The following is a 19436-nucleotide window of genomic DNA, read 5'->3' as shown; positions in this document are numbered from 1 at the left end:
GACTTAAGAGCTTTTACCTTTGTGTTGTGTTTTCTTTTCTTTAAATTTAAAAATTACTTACTTCAGGCGGCCTTACAGTCCTGAGTGAACGAAGGCCTCACCCAACAGACATCTCCAACTAGCTAGATGTCTCCAGTTGCTCACTTCAAGTTGGATGAGGTCACTTTCCACTTGTGCCCACCTAATGTGGATTCGAAGACTTTCCGGGCCAGAGCATTGGTTTCTATGCGCTCTACGCGACGTAGCCAATTTAATCGTTGGACTTCTACCCTCCTGGCTTAGTCTGCGTCGCTGTACAGCTCGTCGTTCTATCTTCTTCTCCACTCCTGTTCTGTGCATACGGGACCGTACAGCGCGCGAAGAACTTTTCTCTCGAAACGACCTAAGATGCTTTCATCCGCTTTAGTCATAGTCCATGCTTCTGCACCGTATAGCAGGACGGGGATGAAAAGGGTTTTATATAGCGATACTTTGGTCGCTCGAGAGAGCGCTTTGCTACTCAATTGCTCTCTTCCAAAGAAACAGTGGTAATCAAGAGTTATTCTTCGTTTGATCTCAGCGCTGGTGTTGTTTTCTGCGTTTACAGCGGAGCCCAGGTAGACGAAGTCCTTAACTACTTCAAAGTGACGTCTTTCGATGGTGTCCAAGACGTCGGTATTGTATGTCCTTTCTTGACGACAGCATGTATTTTGTTTTGCCCTCATTGACTATTAAACCCATTTTTGTGGCCTCTGCCTCAATACTCACAAAAGCCCCATTGACATCACGCTGAGTTCTTCCGATTATGTCAATGTCATCAGCATATGCTAGTAATTGAACAGGTTTTTGAATGATAGTGCCTCTAGTGTTGACGTATGAGCTCTGGCCTATTCTTTTAAGCACGATGCACGTATCGCCTTGTCTAAAACCTTTTTTGAAATCGAAAGGTTCTGTTAAGTTGTTTCCAACCTTTATGGAGCAGCGCGAATTCTCCATGGTCATCCTGCACAAACGGACGAGTTTAGCAGGGATGCCAAAACTAGACATGGCTCTATACAGCTCGTCCATCGATGAAAAGATAGTGGTTGTCGAATTGATTTTTCCAGGATCTGCCGTAATGTGAATATTTGATGAACTGTGGACTTTCCTGGTCTAAAACCACACTGATAAGGACCTATCAGGTTGTTGACGATGGGCTTTAGACGTTCACATATTACGGCAGAGAAGGTTTTGTAAGCCATGTTAAGTAGCCTGATACCTCTATAGTTGGTGCTGTGTAGATTTTCACTTTTTTCAGAATTATAATTTAAAAATTAGACTTAATTAATTAGTCTTCTCCTTTATTGATTCTACTTAGTGACGATTTAACAGACTTATTAATATAAAAAAAAGTTGAATCGTTTAATCAGTCAACTTGGAACATAAAACTTCATAAAGAACAACATGGAGAACGGAGAACGCGGGCCACCTCCACTGGATATTAAAAATTATAAAAATCTAACACAAATATGTACACAAGTATTATTTTGGTTAATTGTTGCTTTACCAGTAACTTGAAAATAAGCTCACTTCAATTTTGTATACCCAGATTAGAGTTCTTGCGGATTTGGTTCATAATGAACAAAAAGTAGCAACTGATTTAACCAAGTTCGACATTCTCAACATAATCAAGTGACCCGGACTGTGTACTTCACAACTTTTTTCCCCAGCCAACATAAAGAAACTTGCGTGTATACCTTTTTATCACTTGCTCCATCTAGAGACTAGTACAAGAAATTCATGGTTGGGTGACAACGAATTTGTAGACAAAATAAAAACGTCAAAAACTCTTACTCCACATAAAAGAAACACATATAACCCATACCTACTCCCCTCCATAATTATGTTTGTTTCATACAGACTTTTGTCTGTTAGGGTTGATCAGCATAGATAAATTCAAGCAGAAAACTGAGTCACCTTCAGTCATGCTATAAATTAAACGAATATGCATGATTCATGGGATTTATACCTACAAACTCTAAAAATTAAGCTGTTTTTACCTACAATGTACGAATACCAGTCAATTTCGATGACCAAATCCAGCACCAGCCCAAAAAACAACCTAAAATTCAAATTAAATGCATAAATATACACAAATTTATCGAGTAAAAATCATTTTTATTTTAGTTAAGTTATTTTTCTTTTTTAATATTCACAAAAAAGCTTGGACAAAACAAACAATAAACAATTTGAATGAGTTGTTCCCAAAAAATAAAAATAAAAACATTTTAGAGGATGAGTCAACATTTTGAGTCTCATCTAAGTAATTCAATCCGATTTTCTTATTATATTAGATTTTCTTAAAACGTACATGAATTTTGTTATGTTATCAAAATGCTGTATAAATCTGTGCAAGATGAGTTTGTCTTTTTGTTAGATGATGTGTGTTTTGGAAAATGTCATGATCTTAAGTATTTAAATTGATTTGGACATTCATCAGGGAATATAACAACCGAATTTTGTTCTTTTTTGCAAATACGTAACATAAAATAGATTATCGTTATTATAATATAAATAAAAGCAGAGATTAAGAGAGAAGAAGAAGCTAATGTCATCAAAATCAGCTCAAATACAAACAGAATTATAAAAGGGGAGATTTCCGAGATACAATTGAAAATTTACTTATAGAACGCTTTTAAATGCATTTGAAATATAAAGCGGATGCGTCACAAAAGCCCTTTACCAGAATCCGCCTGATGAGAAGCCACCTGGTGGAATTCTTCCCTTCGATTGCTGACTGTCGTTGGTAGACGGCGAGACATCCGATGTTGGAGACTTCTTGGGCTGTGAAGATGTATTTTCAACTTCTGCCGATTTATTGGTCAATTCCTCGCGAATTTTTTCAACAACTTTGTTTGGGTCTTCCGAGTTCATGCACGCATTCATGTTGGAAGAATTCTGTTGGTTGTATTTGGGACGTGGTGCATTGACTTGGGTATCGACGTCTCCGAAAATATTGGTGTGACCACCGCCTGGTGGCTTGAGGACACGGCTTGATGGACGGGCACTGTTGGTGAGACCGATTTTGAGCTCAGTTGAAGTCATGGTTTGCTGGTTTCTTGTTTTGTTTGTACAGTATTAAGTTTGAACTGCTGAAAGTAGTCACAAAAAGGTACAAAATGAGAACAAAGAATGTGTGAATAACCAACGCGCCGCTAAAAACGTGTGAACAGAAAAACTAAATTAGCAGATAAAATACAACACAAAAAATACAATAATGAGGCTACAACTAAGACCAACTACAACGATGACGTGAGCCTACAGCACAAAGTGTTGTTGCGATTTATGAGAAACGCACATCAACTGAAAAACTGGCGAACGGCGAACGGAACAAAGCAACAGCAACCACAGATGATAAAATAAAAGAGCCCACCGCACCAAATGTCTGCGGACTATGGTGTGTGCTATTTTGGTCTACGTCCATCCCATACATATAGATGAGCTGGATGTGGAGTGGAGTGCATTGCCTTGCTCTGGCGAAAATTTATTTATGGGATGAGGAATAAATGGACGATTTTTACATCACTACACAGCACGACGACGACAACGAGGCCTCTCATGAAATGTTCTTTTGTTCTACCGTAGTACCAAAAATGTGTAGTAGGTATTTTTGGAAAGGTCCAAAAAAACATACTTTAAAAGAAATCTCCTCCGGCCAAAAAGCAGATGTATCCAGTTAAAATTAGATTAACAAGAAAAACTGCGGCTAGTTGCGGAAGAGAGAGTGAGTGGTGGAAAGAAAAAATTCCAAAAAGCCATATAATTTAATTTAAAACTCCGGCAATGTTCAATACTTACGATGTTGAAAAGATTTCCTTTTCGTATTCGTATGGAATTAAATATCAAGATTTAAAAAGTTGTATATGCAAATTAAAAAAACGGCTGAAAACCACACCTAGGCACACACAATTCAGTTCGAGAAAGAATAAATTGAAATTGAAATCTTCAACTTCTCCGTTCGTTCTTCAGGCTTTAACTCTTCTTAACTGTGTATTATTTTAAACAAAAAAGAAATCGGCTTCGGTTCGGTCTTTGGTCTTCGGTGAGGTGTTGCACTTTTTTTTAATGTGCGAAAAAAGTGACAATTGCGCTGGAAAATCTGGAAAGGACTTGCGCGCTTGGAAAGTTGTTAATGGCTGTGTCCAGTGAAATCGGATATGTGTGAATTTGAATTTAAAAACCGTCGAATGCGTTGAAATGGAAGAGTCTTGTGAATTTAAATAGAATTCTTTAAATTTTCTTCTATAATAAATAAATTACCGAATCAATAAGTATTCTTGATAATTCAGGACAAATTTCAGTAGGATAGCAGCGTTTTTGTCAGTACTTTCTTAAAACTTTGAATGAAATGAAAATCTTTAATATTAATAAAATGTTTGAAATTAATTACAAAGGCAATATTGAATAAAGTAATTAATTTGACAAAGTTAATTTAGAAACAAGTAAAAATAAGTTCTTTAATGTGTTCTCACTGTGGACATTTAAGCTTATTTGATATTTGTTTGCGTGTTGGTGTATACAATGGCGGATCCAGAGGAGGGTTATAGAGGTTATGCACAACAAGGGAGATATTTGTTTTATTTTCCTAGGAACTACCTTAATTCAAAACTATCGTATTGCGTTAATGGATATAAACCCCATTATATTTTTAATTATTTATTTTTTAGATTTGAAAAAAAAAATTATATTTTATTTCCTTGAACTTTGTTTGCCAAAAGTACCACTTTTAAAAGAGGACTGGACCAAGAGCATAATACGAATCGGAAATTCAGCCCTTTTCCGATAACGCAGCACAATTTCATCAACTTTTGACCAATGGACGATCCAAGGCGGGTCATGGGATCTAAAAAGCTAATGCAGATAAGCTGTATAAATAAAGGTTTATAAAAAGATTTGTTAATAATTTAGCGACATTTTCCACAAACTGGTTTGCTGTCAAAAACAGGTAACATTTTTTTTTGAATCAATTAAGAATTTGGAAAAAACTTGAGTAATGCTTTAAATTATTTTTATAAAATTTGTTTCTAAGAAAAAGAGCAAATATTCAGGTTCTTAAAAAGAAACCTTAAATAAGAGATCATCAAATTAATATTAAGTTTCCTTTAAATCCTCAACCTCGCTTTCAATTACGTCTCAAAAATTCGTAAAAAAAATTTGAACTCGATCTTTTAATCAAACAAAACATTACAATGATAGAAAAGTCTAAAAAAGGTTTTTTTTTTTTAGATTTTTGTAATACGAAAATTTGAATCTTTCTATTTATGCCCATTATTTGGCTCCTTTCTACAAGAAAAACATATTTCGGTATTGAATCAGAAGAGTATCTTTCATAAAACCTTTATTATTTTAACTTTTCTTAAAAATGTTATTATTTAAAAAAAAAAAATATTGATGATATTGTTAACAAAACTCGATATCTAGGAAAGGGTCACCATGTAAAATCTTAATTTATAAGCACTTAATAACTGCACACAAAATTAAAAAATTTTATATGTATAAATCAATTAAAAAACAGCTCTATTTTTTTTTGAGAAATAAAATGGCATTTAAATTTTTGCAAAAAACTTATTTTGCAGATAGATTTTTTAATCTTAATATTATACGACACTGGCAAGTTCTTGCGACCCAGACGTGCATTTTATTGCCTTTAAAATTGAATTTCTGGTGAACACAAAAACTTAAGATTATAAAAAATTAAATAAATCTACTTTTTTAAAGTTAATTTGCTTTGGATACCCTAGAACTGAAATTTAAACATGAATATTATGTTATAAACATACTGCAACCCAAAAGGAAGAACACCCACACAACACTTTCTATTCAGTCACCCCAAAAGTGATTATCAGCATTATCATTCCATTTTTCTAACAAACAGTACCACAGCCAAGTTGTCAGTTCATAATCATCAGCAGAGCAGCAAAGTACTCTCCCTAGTTATTAATACTATTTGTTATAGTGTAGTAAAAAAGAAATGTTTTTTTTTATATAAAATAGAAAAGACTAATTTTAATTTATATATCCCAAAAACAGCAAAAGTGACATTTTTGTCAAACTAATGGCTAATTGAAAAACATAATGAACGTTTCATATCTATTGATATTAAGGCTTCGAATCTCTTGGAATTAAAGTGAAAAGAGTGAGTCCCACACACAATTTCTTGCAAACTTATTTGTTTGACTTAATTTGTTTTTATTTAATTTTAAGAGAAATAATGTACTTAAATGATCCTTAGTTCAAGAATCAAACATTTTTCTCTCTACAATTTTTAAGTTTTGTTCAGTCCTTTAAGATCAAAATATTTTTTAGCATCTACGAGTAAGCAGACTAATAGTGATAGTAATAATAGACTCCTAAAAATTGAATTCGAAAAACTACGTAAATCAAGACAATTCTTAATTCAAATCCTCTCTCGTTTTCTGGGTTTTTGAGTTTTTGTAGCGTTCTTCGCAATATTAGAAATGGAAACAAGATAAGTTTATATTGTTTTGGAAAAAACACATTTCTGTGTGAAATGCACCAAAAACCCTCTAAACTATTGTGTTCTAGCTCTTGAATATGGCATATTTAGAAAACTGTTTGAATCTTGGAATGTGAGTCGTCCAAATTAAAAAGTTACACCATACCTTTATATGTGTTAATGTAAGGTTAAGATACACATTATATTATTTTAATTTTGTCAGCCTCCTTTACAGAACAATAAAGAACAATTTTAAGTGGTGAGTAAAACTCATCTATATGTTAAGTGCGTTACAACCCCCTGATCAAAAGCCTGAATCTGCCTTGGGTGTATAATAATTTACACTTCTAACATTCAAAATTAATAAAAATAATATAAAAAAGGTACAAGACAATTTTACAGATTGAGAGGTAAAGACCCAAATCCATAATTTAAAAGTGATCATTTTGTACAAGATGGAAAGCAAAAATTTTCATCGAGCCAAGTAATTTTGTATTTCCAAATTGCTTAAAATCTAATTTATTTTTATTGAGAGATTCTAAGTATTTTTGGTTGTAAATCATGAACGCACCTTTTATATATTAAGAAAACAATGAAGACTAACGACTCTGTCCAATACATTTTTCTGTTTTAAAATTAAGGAGAACTTTTCAAACATATACTTTAACAATTTTGCTGCAATAATAAACAAATTTAACTAAATTGTATCATTGTAAAAGTACAAATGTGTTTAGTGTCGCCATTGACATATACTAGATATGGACTAATAGTAGCCAACTTCGCGTTGGTGTCATCTTTTTCTAAACGATACTAGCGCTTCGTCTGTAGATTAAGAGGAAATTGTTACATTTAATTTAAGTGTTGTGTGTATTTTTTCCAAATTTTATTTTGAAAAACAAGTATGATTTTGATAAATTATTTAAATTTAATGCATGTGTTTGATGAGTTTGTCACGTTCAAAAAGCAAACTGTTCAAACTAAAATATAAAAATGGAACTATTTTTTTACAATGAATTAGAACGTTTGTTCTGTGATTCGAATGCTGAAGAGTTTGCAATCTTTATCTTTATAATCTATCTTTTATCTTTAAATAAATCTAAGCCACCAGCCAGAATTAGAATTCAAAATAATATGATTATTATACTACACATAAGTTTCTAATGACAAAACAAAATTTGCATTTCATCAGCTCATTTTTTTGACAAACAAAGCTATTTGAAGCAAAGAAACAACAGATGGCGTTTTTAAATAAATTACATCCTATAAGAGGGCAAGCATGACTTTTAAAGGGAGTCTTGTGTGAGAATTAGTATCAACTAGCTGTCCATATCTAGTCAGTAGTAATAGCTACTCTGCAATAACAATTACCCGCTTTTACAATAAAAATATAAAATAGTTCGAACACTTATAAGACATACTGAAATTTGAGCTTAGGTATACACCTAATATAGAGCAAATAGAGGTAAGCAGGCCTATGTCATAACCTGAAAGTTGGGGAGAACACACCAGAGGTTAATCTTTTTTAGTTCCCATAAAATCCTATACATTGGCACACAGTGTTTTTATATAGTCCTAAATAAATAGTTCAATGGTAATTATATTTTTTGTAAAGTAAAAAGACCTTGAAATTATAGGAAAAGTATAGCACTAATTAAAGAACATATTGCATTTAATTGCATGAACATCACAATTAAAAGGAAACGTGGGTTAAATTCTTAAAAAAACACTAATCGCCCTTACAGGCTTCAGTTCGTGGCTGGTCCCTTGGGAGGTTTTTTTTACCTTTTGGAAAAATTTAAGAACCACATTCCTGTTGTGACATCCCCCTATCTCCTCGATTTCGCGCTTCCCATGCTCTCTTTTTTTTCATCTAAGAAGTCGGTGTTCTTTTCATCCCTTCTGCTCATAGAGATCGCGAGAAGTCCTAGTCCTTCTATACAGCGCGGTTTTGTATGCCTGTTGTTTTGCTGTGTGCGTTTGCAGGCATTCGTCGTCGAACCAGGGGTTTCGCTGTGGTGGCCGTGTGAAAAATAGCACTTCAGAGGCGGTATCTCTGATGCCTGCAAGGCAATATTGCCACTGGTTTTTAATGCTTAATGCAGGCAGCATAGGACTCCTTAAGAGGTTTTTAGAGACTCGAGAGGACATGGTAATCTCTTGTGATTGTAGCCGTCTTATGTCGAAACTTCTCACAGTACTTCCTTGTTTTGGCTTGGGCCGTGATATCCGTAGCCGTACCTTTACTACAACGAGGTAGTGGTCCAAGTCAATGTTGTCCCCTCGGAAAGTTAGGATATCCTGTATATTGGAGAAGTGTCTTGCGTCGATCGCAATGTTGTCAATCTGGTTGACGGTTGATTGATCAGGAGATTTCCATGTCCCCTTGTGGATATTGAGATGTGTGAACTGCGTACTAGCTACCAGAACGTCTCGCCCGCGGTAAAATCGATCAGGCTGAATCCGTTGTCGGAGGTGGTGTCGTGCAGGCTATATCACCCGATTGTGCCACCAAAGATGTCTTCTCTTCCTACCTTGACGTTAAAATCTCCTTGGACAATTTTACTGTCATAACCAGGGCACTGCTCATATGTCTTGTCCCAGAGCTCGAAAATATGTCTTTGGTGTCTTCATCTTTCTCCTCTGTTGGGGTATGCTTCATATTAGGCTTATGTTGGTGAATTTAGCCTTGATGCGAATTGTTGTGATGCGCTCGCTCACACTGTTGAAACTCAAGACTTTTGAGTTGAATCTAGTTCCAACAACAAATCCACACCCACATAGACGCTGTCTTTGTTCTCGATAGCAGTCGCCGTAGTATACATCTCAGTATTTTGTTGAGTCTATGTTAAGAATGTGGAAAGACCACTTCTCCAATTTATACAACGGCAATGACGAACTGAATTCCGATGTAAGAGAGATAGAACCACTCAACCAAGGCGACGCAGATCAATAATTCCGCCTACCCGACCTCGACGAAGTGAAGATAGTTATATCTAAACTGAAGTCAAACAAAGCTGCTGGGGCTGACGGCATCGCTACCGAACTATTCAAAGCAGCAGGCGATGCAAAATGGTCGGAAGAAAGCATGCCCGATGAGTGGAATCTCAACATAATGTGTCCGATACATAAGAAAGGTGATCCTCTAAATTGCGCCAACTACAGAGGCACCAGTCTCCTCAAAATTGCATATAAGATCTTCTTTGCCGTATTATGTGAACTTCTGTAGCCGTTCGTCAACAACCTGATTTGTCCTTATCAGTGTGGCTACAGACCAGGAAAGTCGACTATCGACCAAATATTCACACTTCGGCAGATCTTGGAAAAAACCCAAGAGCTTAAGGAGGATTTTAAAGCCACGTATAACAATATCTATAGGGAAGAGCTCTACCGAGCAATGTCTAGTTTTGGCATCCATGTCAAACTTATCCGTTTGTGCAGAATGACGATGGAGAATGCACGCTGCTCACCGATGCATTTGATGTACAAGGCGATGCACTGTCATGCAACTTCTTCAACATCGTTCTGAAAAGAATTGTGCAAAACTCAACCGTCAACACTAGAGGCACAATCTTCCAAAGGTCCATCCAATTACTCGCATACGCAGATGATATTGACATAATTGGAAGATCAAAGCGTGATTTCAGTGGAGCGTTTTTGAGCATTGCGACGGAAGCGAAGAAGATGTGTTTAGTGGTAAATGAGGGCAAATCCAAGTATATGCTGTCATCAAAAAAGGACATTGAACAACGACGTCTTGGACAAAACGTCACCATGGACAGCTATATCTTTGAGGTAGTAAAGGACTTTGTCTACATAGGCACCGCTATTAACACAGACAACGACACCAGCGCTGAAATCAAACGAAGAATAACTCTTGCAAATCGCTGCTTCTTTGGACTTAGAAGGCAATTAGGAAGTCCTCTCTCGAGCATCTAAAATCATTTATGGCGTTGAGCCCTCGACCCTGTCAAAGAAAGATGAGAGCTTCTTAGGATGCTTCCAAATTTCAAAGGGAAATGTTTAAAATAAAGAGTAACATAAACAACACTGCAACGGAAAAGCAGTCACAGGAGCAGCAGTATCACGAAGAGGAGGATTCTATGATGATCCTAATCGGAGCAAATCTTCATTCGAAGAGGTCCCTCTTCATACAGCCTGCCTAAGATATCTTGGCTTTTGCTTGCTCATGATATTGGGCTGCATCAATCAATTGATGTGTGACCCAAAAGTAGCTAAAGAAAGTAATCGAGAGGTTAGATGACGATTTGAATCGATTTGAAATCCACGAACTGACTGACTGAGTCTGAAATTAGATTTGTTTTCAGGATTATGATACGCTTTACGATACCTTCGAGAGCTTCTCCTCACGCTATATCTATCGGAGAGCTCGAGATTGCTGGAATCTACCGATTTGCAGTGTCCCTGGGGCGGAGGTTACCCTCAAGGATCTCATAATCAAGGACTACGGTTTGACATTCGAGTTTAGTGGAACAGAAACACGATGTTTGAACCTGAAGTCGTACAACTACTTGGGAAAAAAATCATGCATCGATTATACTTGGCATTCGATTGTCAGGAGCCACAACAAAAGAATTCAAAGACAAAAACATGAAAGATTTGGACAGTGTTCTGCGACAATGTACAATTAATGGTGAGCCAAAAACAGACAACCCATGGAAAACAAAATATTGATTATTGTCGAACGTGTTTTCAGTATGGAGTGTTCGATTGCCCAAATGTCTGATGTTATTGCATTAAAGAAGAAATACAGAGCTTATTTGTATTTGGATGCGGTGCATAGTGTGGGAGCGATGGGACCAAATGGTTGCGGTACTTTCGATCATTCTAACGATATTCTAATGGGAACATTTACAAGAGCTTTGGTAGTGCTGCCGGTAAAATTGATGAAATAAGTGATTCAGTTGGCCTTAAGTATTTACGTAAACCATGAGATCCTAATCTAATTACTTATTAAGTTAAAAGGAATAAATAAATAATAATAAATAAAGGAATAAGGTACATTTTCTGATTCGTTAAATTAGAATTTCATTTATTTGAGGTATAAGAAGGTATAAGCATAAAGTTAGTTACTGACGATCTATTATATTTCTATCACTAAAAATAAATATGTAAAGTAAAATTGAAAGATGTTTTATTTTCATTCAAAAAAGTTAACATCCATCAAAAATGGCAGTGTTAAAAGGGGTTTTGGCAACCGCAAAGAAATCAAAAAAAGGAAAATCGCAGTCGTCTAGTAGCCACAATTTTTTGGGGGCATTTTGTTTTGATATTCATTTAATTACAGGTTAATTCAGTGCCAATTAGTAAAAATCCATATCCAGACATTTTTATTGACTTATGATATCAAAAAACAAAAAATATATTTGATATAATTTTGTATTCCAACAATATATCCACTCTTTTCTTTCATAAGCAAAGAATAGGACAGATTTGAAACAATTTCGTTTCGTTTATATGAGATAGAAAAAGTGAATAAATGTTTCCTGTATATTGGTTTATTTCGTTGATTACTTTTGGAGTTGCTATGTGCGCGATGTTTGGGAAACTTAACGATCAAACTATTTGGTTTCGAAAAAGTTGCATGTGCGCGCCTAGCCCTAGAGTTGACAATGAGGTTGAATAAGAGTATGCTATGAATTTTAAATTGTTCTCCACTTTCAAATCTGCAGAAAAATGAACTCCATCAAAAGCAGTGGAAGTCAGATCTAAAACGATATCCTTTAGTTATAAACAACTCAAACAAACCTATTTGTCAGACGAAAGCAGGTGTCAGTGTCATAAGCAGTATTTGTTGGAGACGACCGGAGACGTGTGATATTTGAATTGTATTTTTTCATAACTTTGCTGCTTGCCACATTGCTCATACATTTCGTCATTTTCTTCCTTTTGTGGTCTTATTGTTCCAAAGTTATTCGTTTACTATTTAAGGTTATTCATATTTCATTCTGAATTGATATTTATTAAATAATTTATTCCAAAGATATGGCTGCCGATTCCGAAGTACTGCTGGCACAGTTCCAAGCTCTTGGGATGAGCGAACAAAAGGCCAAAGAAACCCTTAAAAACGCCAACGTTACACGAAATTTACAATTGGCCCTTAAGGAATGTGAAATTACAACTCTAGGCGAGGGAGTTGGAATGCTCCTCTATCACATGGCCTCAAAAATAAAACCGCAAATCATCGCAGAACTGCCACTACTCAGTAAGTATATAGTCTCAAAGAAACTCGACTCGATTATGCGAATCGATGCCGCTCTCGAGTACCTTCTCAAAGTTGGTCACAAAAAGGATGCTGTGAATATTGAAGAGTTCGAGAAGGAATGTGGAGTTGGTGTTGTAGTCACACCGGAAGAGATTGATCGGGCTGTAGAGGAACAAATACGTCTGCACAAAGAAGCTCTTCTGGAACAGCGTTATCATTTCAATGTTGGCAAGGTCATGCAGGAAGTGCGCAACCAACTGAAGTGGGCAGACGGCAAAGCTGTGAAATCTGAAATCGAAGTTCAAATTTTTGACCTTCTTGGCCCAAAAACTGAGGCAGATCTTAAACCTCTTCCGAAACCCGATAAGAAGAAAGAAAAGGCTAAATCTGTGGCTGCCAATCCAGCAAATCAAGCTGCAGTCAAAAAAGAAACAGCCGACATTGATTCGGATGGTGCAAACACTATTGCCGAACTTATGAAAACCAAAGTGCACTTCCATGCTCCTGGAGAGAACTATAAAACTGATGGTTATGTAGTAACGGACAAAACTGAAGCAATTCTTAAGGAACATCTACGCCAGACCGGGGGAAAGGTAAGAACCCGATTCCCTCCAGAACCAAATGGAATCCTCCACATTGGCCACGCCAAGGCAATCAACATAAACTTTGGATACGCAGCATCCCAGAACGGCATTTGTTTCCTACGCTACGACGATACCAATCCCGAAAAAGAGGAAGAGAAATTCTTTGTCGGAATCAAGGATATGGTCGAGTGGCTTGGATACAAACCATACAAAATTACTCATTCTTCGGATAACTTCCAGCAGCTGTACGAGTGGGCTATAGTTTTGATCAAGAAGGGTCTTGCCTATGTTTGCCACCAAAAAGCGGATGAAATGAAAGGTTTTAACCCGAAGCCATCAGAGTGGCGTGATCGGCCTATTAACGAGAGCTTACAGCTATTCCAGGACATGAAGAATGGTAAAATAGATGAAGGAGCCGCAACACTACGACTAAAAGTTACTTTGGAGGAGGGCAAAGTTGATCCAGTAGCCTACAGGATTAAATTCATACCACATCATCGCACGGGCAATCAATGGTAAGTCAGCAATGGACGAAGATTCTCAGCTTCATTTTTTATTTTTGTCCCATTTAGGTGCATCTATCCAACCTACGATTACACTCATTGTCTGTGTGATTCGCTGGAGAACATCACTCACTCCCTTTGCACCAAGGAGTTCCAATCGCGTCGTTCATCCTACTATTGGCTATGCAACGCCCTGGATATCTATTGTCCGGTTCAATGGGAATATGGCCGACTCAACATGAATTACGCTTTGGTTTCGAAGCGAAAAATTGGCAAGCTTATCACGGAAGGCATTGTCAATGACTGGGACGATCCAAGACTTTTCACGTTGTCCGCTTTGCGTAGACGAGGATTCCCCGCTGAGGCTATCAATAACTTCTGTGCCCAAATGGGTGTGACAGGAGCACAGATTTCAGTGGATCCGTCTATGCTGGAGGCAGCTGTTAGAGATGTTCTAAACGTCACAGCCCCCAGACGATTGGTTGTACAGGAGCCGCTCAAAGTAACACTCTCCAATTTTCCCCACAAATCAGCCATAGAGGTTGAAGTGCCGAACTTCCCTTCGAATCCTGAAAAAGGATCTCATCGCATTGTCCTCGATCGTGTCGTTTACATAGAACGAAGCGATTTCAAATTGACTCCGGAAAAAGGCTATCGACGTCTATCACCAGAGCAATCAGTGGGTTTGAGACACGCTGGACTCGTGATCTCAGTAAGCGAGGTAAAGAAAGATTCAGATGGCAAAGTTATTGAGTTGATTTGCAAATGTGAAGAATCCGAGAAGGCGGAAAAACCCAAAGCATTCGTCCAATGGGTTTCCCAACCAATCGAGATAGAAGTGAGGCTATATGAATTACTCTTCAACCACAAGAACCCAGAGGACCCTAATGAAGTTCCTGGAGGTTTCCTAAGTGACTGTAAAACGGACACTGTTACTACCCTGCGGTCGTATGTTGATCGTGTTATGACTGGTGTGAAAGTGTATGATAAGTTCCAGTTCGAACGAATTGGTTTCTTCTCTGTTGATCCAGACACCACTGACGACTTGATTGTGTTCAATCGAACTGTTGGTCTCAAAGAAGATGCTGGCAAGAAATGAAAATAAAACATTGTTTGTTTTTTTCTTTTTTTACTAAAAAATTAAGTTTATTTTTTTCCCTCGACCATGATTATGTGGTAACCGAATTTAGTCTTAATTGGAGGATCAGTATAGACTGGATTGTTTACAGTTGAGATTGGCAGTGCAAATGCGGCATCTTGAAATGGTCCAACCATGGCACCACGTATTTGCCATCCTAAATCGCCGCCTTGTCGGGCTTTGTCTTCACTGTATGCAGTCGCAACTTCGGGAAATTTCTGTCCGGCTTTCAGTTTCTCCATGGCTTCCATGATCTTGCCTTGTTTCTCGCAAAGGATGTGACGTACTTTCACAGCATTACCTCCTTTCTTTTCCTTGCCTATAATAAAATGCAATAAGTGTTTGAATTGTAGTGCAAAACATTTAATGTAAATATAAACCTTTTTCGGAATCTCCGCCAGCTGCAGGTTTCTTGCCACCGCCTTTATTATCTTTTCCTTTTGTGTCCTTTTTCGGAGGCATTGCAGATTTTATTTAAATTCGACTAGTGGTCTTCGAGCTTCTACTCAAAACTTGTCAGTTGTCACTTGTGGCACGAATAGCACGTTGACATTTCCATATTACTTTAAATGACTGTTTAATTACCTGAAATTTTCATATTTGAATCTCATATTTGTGGGATAAAGTTGAAAGAAAATTTCAAGTTTCCAAACATGCATAATTCTGTTTGACAGCTAAATTGTATAGTGCAATTGAAAAAAATTATAAATCAACTTTTGACAGTTTTTTTAAGTTTAAAACGAAAAAAATGTATAATACGATAAATTATTAGATATAAGTGTGTAGCACTCAATGCTATTCAAACAATAAATCTAAAGTATATTTGTGTAGCTTCAAATAATCACAAAAACTATAAAAGCTGATGAGTATGCTGCTGAGTGAATCAATGGATGTCAGTTTTGACATTTCCTAATTTAAAATGTTAACTGCTTGAGCAGAATGAGATGCAGCTGTAGCTAAAAAAATCGCTGTAGTATAAGCTGTCAATAAAAACGCTCCCTAATGTAGCAAAGGTCGCCCACAATGGTGTAGCGCAGGAAATTTATTCGGGCATGTTCAACGCATATGAAATTTATATTTGAACTGAATTTGTATGGTAGTATACTATAAAAAAGTTACAAAACCAGAAAAAATTCTCAAATGCATTGAACGCTCCCAAAAAAAAGTGAAAAGTGAAAGAATGAAATGGGTTTCCCCCATCTGTCATCTCAAATGTAGCTTGCAGCGTCGCCAAAAGTTAAAGTTGAGTCAACTTGCGCTGCAGCTACTGCTACAGCTACAGCTTCTCATTGTGTCGAAGCATACTATTTTCGTATCTTTTAACTTTGACAGTGCTACATGCAACAGCTACAGCTACACCATTCTGTTCAAGCAGTAAAAATCAATCCCAATCCATTTGCGGCTCATTCACCAGATTCTATAATTGGCATTAAGAACCATCATTGCTGATTTTCTAATAATTTGTGTCTACGTTAAAAGAAGTATTAAGTATTTACTTTTTTCTGCAGAGAAAGTAAATTAATCTCAAGAATTTGAAGCAAAGAACGGAATAGTTGCACAAGATTCCTGAGAATTTTCTCGGTAAGATTGACAGAGCAGGAAAATGAAATATTAACAGATTTAAATAAATATAGGGTATTATATTTATAGAGTGTTTTTGATAGTTATTCTCAACTATCTTGGTATTTCTCGTCTTCTTTTATGAATTGTGTGACAAAAGAAAATACTAGAGAAATTGAATCATTAATAATTTTAGTTTTACGCCATTGTTATTGAGTTTCCATTTTTAAAACAATTCCAACGGCAAAATTGGTTTTAAGGAATTTGTTATTATATAAAAAGTTTTTCTTTTAAGAATTTTGTTTGGATGTTACAAAAAGTCATCACTACGGGGGTAGAGTTTCTAATACCTAAACTAGGAATTTTGTTTTTATTTCTGAGAATACAGAAATTTAAGAATTATTAACTTAGGCTAACGAATTGGGTTGGACAAAACAATATGATCAGTTGCTACTAACCTGGCTTCTGTTCGAACCTATCAACTATTGATTAAATATTTCTGTTAAGTATTGCGGCCATGCGATTTATTGATACCAAAGAAATGCCTGTATACTTTTTTTGTAGACCTGAAAGCAACATTCGAAACAGTCAATCATTGATTTCGAAGCTTTCAGTACTAGGTTTACAACCATATTCATAAAAATACATGAGAAGATGCTTGAGAGCAAGATAGCTCAATTCGAGAGACTTCAAATGTCGAACAGGCGGTCTTTTTCCTTAAGAAAGAGATGTTGATATTGAGGTCCTCCTTAATGCAGACGATCTTGTCATATAATCCGTTTACTCTCCTCTACATCTTCAAATCAAAAAGCTTTCAAATTACTGTGATAGTTAGGAGCTCAAGACATATACCTCGAAGTCTAAAATTATGGTTTTCAGAGCTTTCTCGTCGCAATTTGCCTCTTGGTGATGATTTTGTAAATAAATTTAAATTTTTTGGTTAGATACTTACATATAACTTAGATGTTCATGCACATGCTAAAGAAAAGCCGAAAGTTGCAATAGTTAATTTAAAAGCGTGTGGTCTAATTTGTTTTAGACAAAAAAACATATCTTGATGTAGTTTCCAAATTTAAAGTCTTCAACTCCACAATAAATTACCGCTATGGTAATGAAATATGCGATTATGATTATTTATAAGAACTAGAAAATATTCAAAGATACTTTTTTAAACGAATTTTTAGGCTACCTTAGAACACACCTAATTATGAAATCCATACAAAGTCTGGGGTTATATCAGATTTGTATGCAAAGTGTTTTTTTTGTCAACATCAAGGAGTGTTTATCGACAATTAATCAATATTTTGAAAGGTGACAGTGGTTGGAAACCTCTTATAGCATATGTATTTTTCTCCAAAAAAATACCGAAATAAATTAATTACACCGATAATAGAATCCGACAAGTAGGCTGCAGACATAGTCAACCCATATTTTTATAAAGGGTTTTTCTTTTTAGGCTATTAGCAGAGCTTGGACACGTCGAGTACACTGTAAGCAGAGTTTGATCCTATCCGATTGTTTGAACAAAATACACATTAGAACTAGATTGTCAATAGTTTTAGAATTCGCAATCTATCTCTTTCATATCAAACCAAGGGCAGATCCAGATCCAGACTTTTCATTATGGTCAGACACTTAGATGAGTTTTTAATTTCCGCTTAAAAATGTTTAAATAACATAATGTGCACGAGATATTAACCTTACCTTTACACATTTCAATTGCTAAAATGCCAACTTTAGTTATCAAATTATTTTAGAACACTGTTGTACAGCAAGGTATGGCCTAACTATCTAATTTGGATGACTCCCTTCATATGAAAGCATTCCCAGATTCCAAAAGTTTTCTAAATATGCCATATTTAAGTGCTAAACAACAATAGCTTAGAGGGTTTTTGCTGTATTTCACGCAGAAATGTAGAAATTGTTTTGAAACGTAGCTTTTTTCCAAAAATAAAATATGCGTTTCTTGTATCCATTTCTATTTATGCTAAGAACGCTAAAATATTCAAAAATCCAGAAAATGAGAGAGGATCTGATATGAAGAAATGTCGGTCTATTTTGACGAAGTTTTTTTCGAACTCTATGTTCGGGAGTTTATTATTACTATCGCTATCATTCAGCTTACTCCCATTTTGATCTTAAAGGAGTCAACAAAACTTTAGAATTTTAGGTAGAAAAATGTTTGGTTCTTGAATTTAAGTAAATAGGTTCTTTTAAGTACATAATTTCTCTAAAGAATTAAATTAAAACAAATTAAGGTAAACAAATAAGTTGGGAAGAAACGTTTGTGTGGCACTCACAAATTACAAATTTCAGAATCTCTTTTCACTTCAAATTTCAAGAGATTCAAAGCTTGTATATCAATAAAAATGACCCGTTTATTGTGTTTTTCAATTAGCCATTAGTTTAACAAAATTTTAACTTTCGCTGTTTTTGGGACATTTTTATTATTGAAATTCGTGTTTAAATATTAGTTCTAGAGCATCCAAGGCAAATTCACTTCAAAAGTTAATTTATTTAATTTTTTAAATCTTTTAAGATCTTTTGTATTCAACAGAAAACAAATTTTAAAATAAATAAAATGCACGACTGGGTCGCTAAAACTTCCTAATTTCTTCCAAAAAGTCTGTTTAAAAATATTTCCTTTATTAAAATCTATATTAAAATTTTAAATTTTTTACTAAAAATATTTTTGGTAAGCATTAATTAAAGAGCTTATAATACATGTATATTTTACATATAAATTTCGTCAAACAAAATTAATATTAAAAAAAAAAAAAACATTTTTGATCATAAAAAGTCATCATCAATTTGATCATCAAAAAGAGCTTGCATAGAAAGAGAAGATTATTGAAATCGGTCCATTAGTTCTTGAGAAAACTTAAAAACAAAAAAAAGGTTTTTGAGGGGTACCCTTCTGGAGCAATACCAAAATTTGTTTTTCTTGTAGAAA

At 35.5% G+C, this 19436-nt stretch overlaps 3 protein-coding genes across 6 annotated transcripts; 1 reads left to right on the top strand and 2 right to left on the bottom strand.

Annotated features, from left to right (window-relative positions):
- Positions 1–2115: 2115 nt before the first annotated feature.
- On the bottom strand, positions 2116–4418 carry LOC129941755 (uncharacterized). 4 transcript variants are annotated; one of them, XM_056050468.1, is made up of 2 exons: positions 4279–4418; positions 2116–3110 (listed from the first exon to the last, which is right to left on the bottom strand). In XM_056050468.1, the coding sequence occupies exon 2, from the start codon at positions 3061–3063 to the stop codon at positions 2698–2700; it is 366 nt and encodes a 121-aa protein (XP_055906443.1). In that variant the 5' UTR covers positions 3064–3110; positions 4279–4418; the 3' UTR covers positions 2116–2697. The 4 variants fall into 4 exon arrangements, with proteins under 4 accessions (XP_055906443.1, XP_055906447.1, XP_055906446.1 ...); XM_056050472.1 differs by having other exon boundaries at positions 2116–3107; positions 4279–4411; XM_056050471.1 differs by lacking the exon at positions 4279–4418 and adding an exon at positions 3817–4152 and having other exon boundaries at positions 2116–3107.
- A 7846-nt stretch (positions 4419–12264) lies between these two features.
- Positions 12265–14908, top strand: LOC129939120 (probable glutamine--tRNA ligase). Its single transcript, XM_056046997.1, has 3 exons — positions 12265–12424; positions 12477–13797; positions 13855–14908. Exons 2-3 carry the CDS (start codon positions 12479–12481, stop codon positions 14882–14884), a joined length of 2349 nt encoding a protein of 782 aa, XP_055902972.1. The 5' UTR covers positions 12265–12424; positions 12477–12478; the 3' UTR covers positions 14885–14908.
- Positions 14899–15444, bottom strand: LOC129939121 (peptidyl-prolyl cis-trans isomerase NIMA-interacting 4). The gene is made up of 2 exons (XM_056046998.1): positions 15304–15444; positions 14899–15242 (listed from the first exon to the last, which is right to left on the bottom strand). Exons 1-2 carry the CDS (start codon positions 15383–15385, stop codon positions 14932–14934), a joined length of 393 nt encoding a protein of 130 aa, XP_055902973.1. The 5' UTR covers positions 15386–15444; the 3' UTR covers positions 14899–14931.
- Between the last annotated feature and the right edge of the window lie 3992 nt (positions 15445–19436).

The sequence above is a fragment of the Eupeodes corollae genome, chromosome 1 (genome assembly GCF_945859685.1).
Source record: "Eupeodes corollae chromosome 1, idEupCoro1.1, whole genome shotgun sequence".
NCBI classification, from domain to species: Eukaryota; Metazoa; Arthropoda; class Insecta; order Diptera; family Syrphidae; genus Eupeodes; species Eupeodes corollae.
The sequence above is the reverse complement of the archived record's forward strand: the minus strand, read 5'-3'. Positions and strand labels throughout refer to the sequence as shown.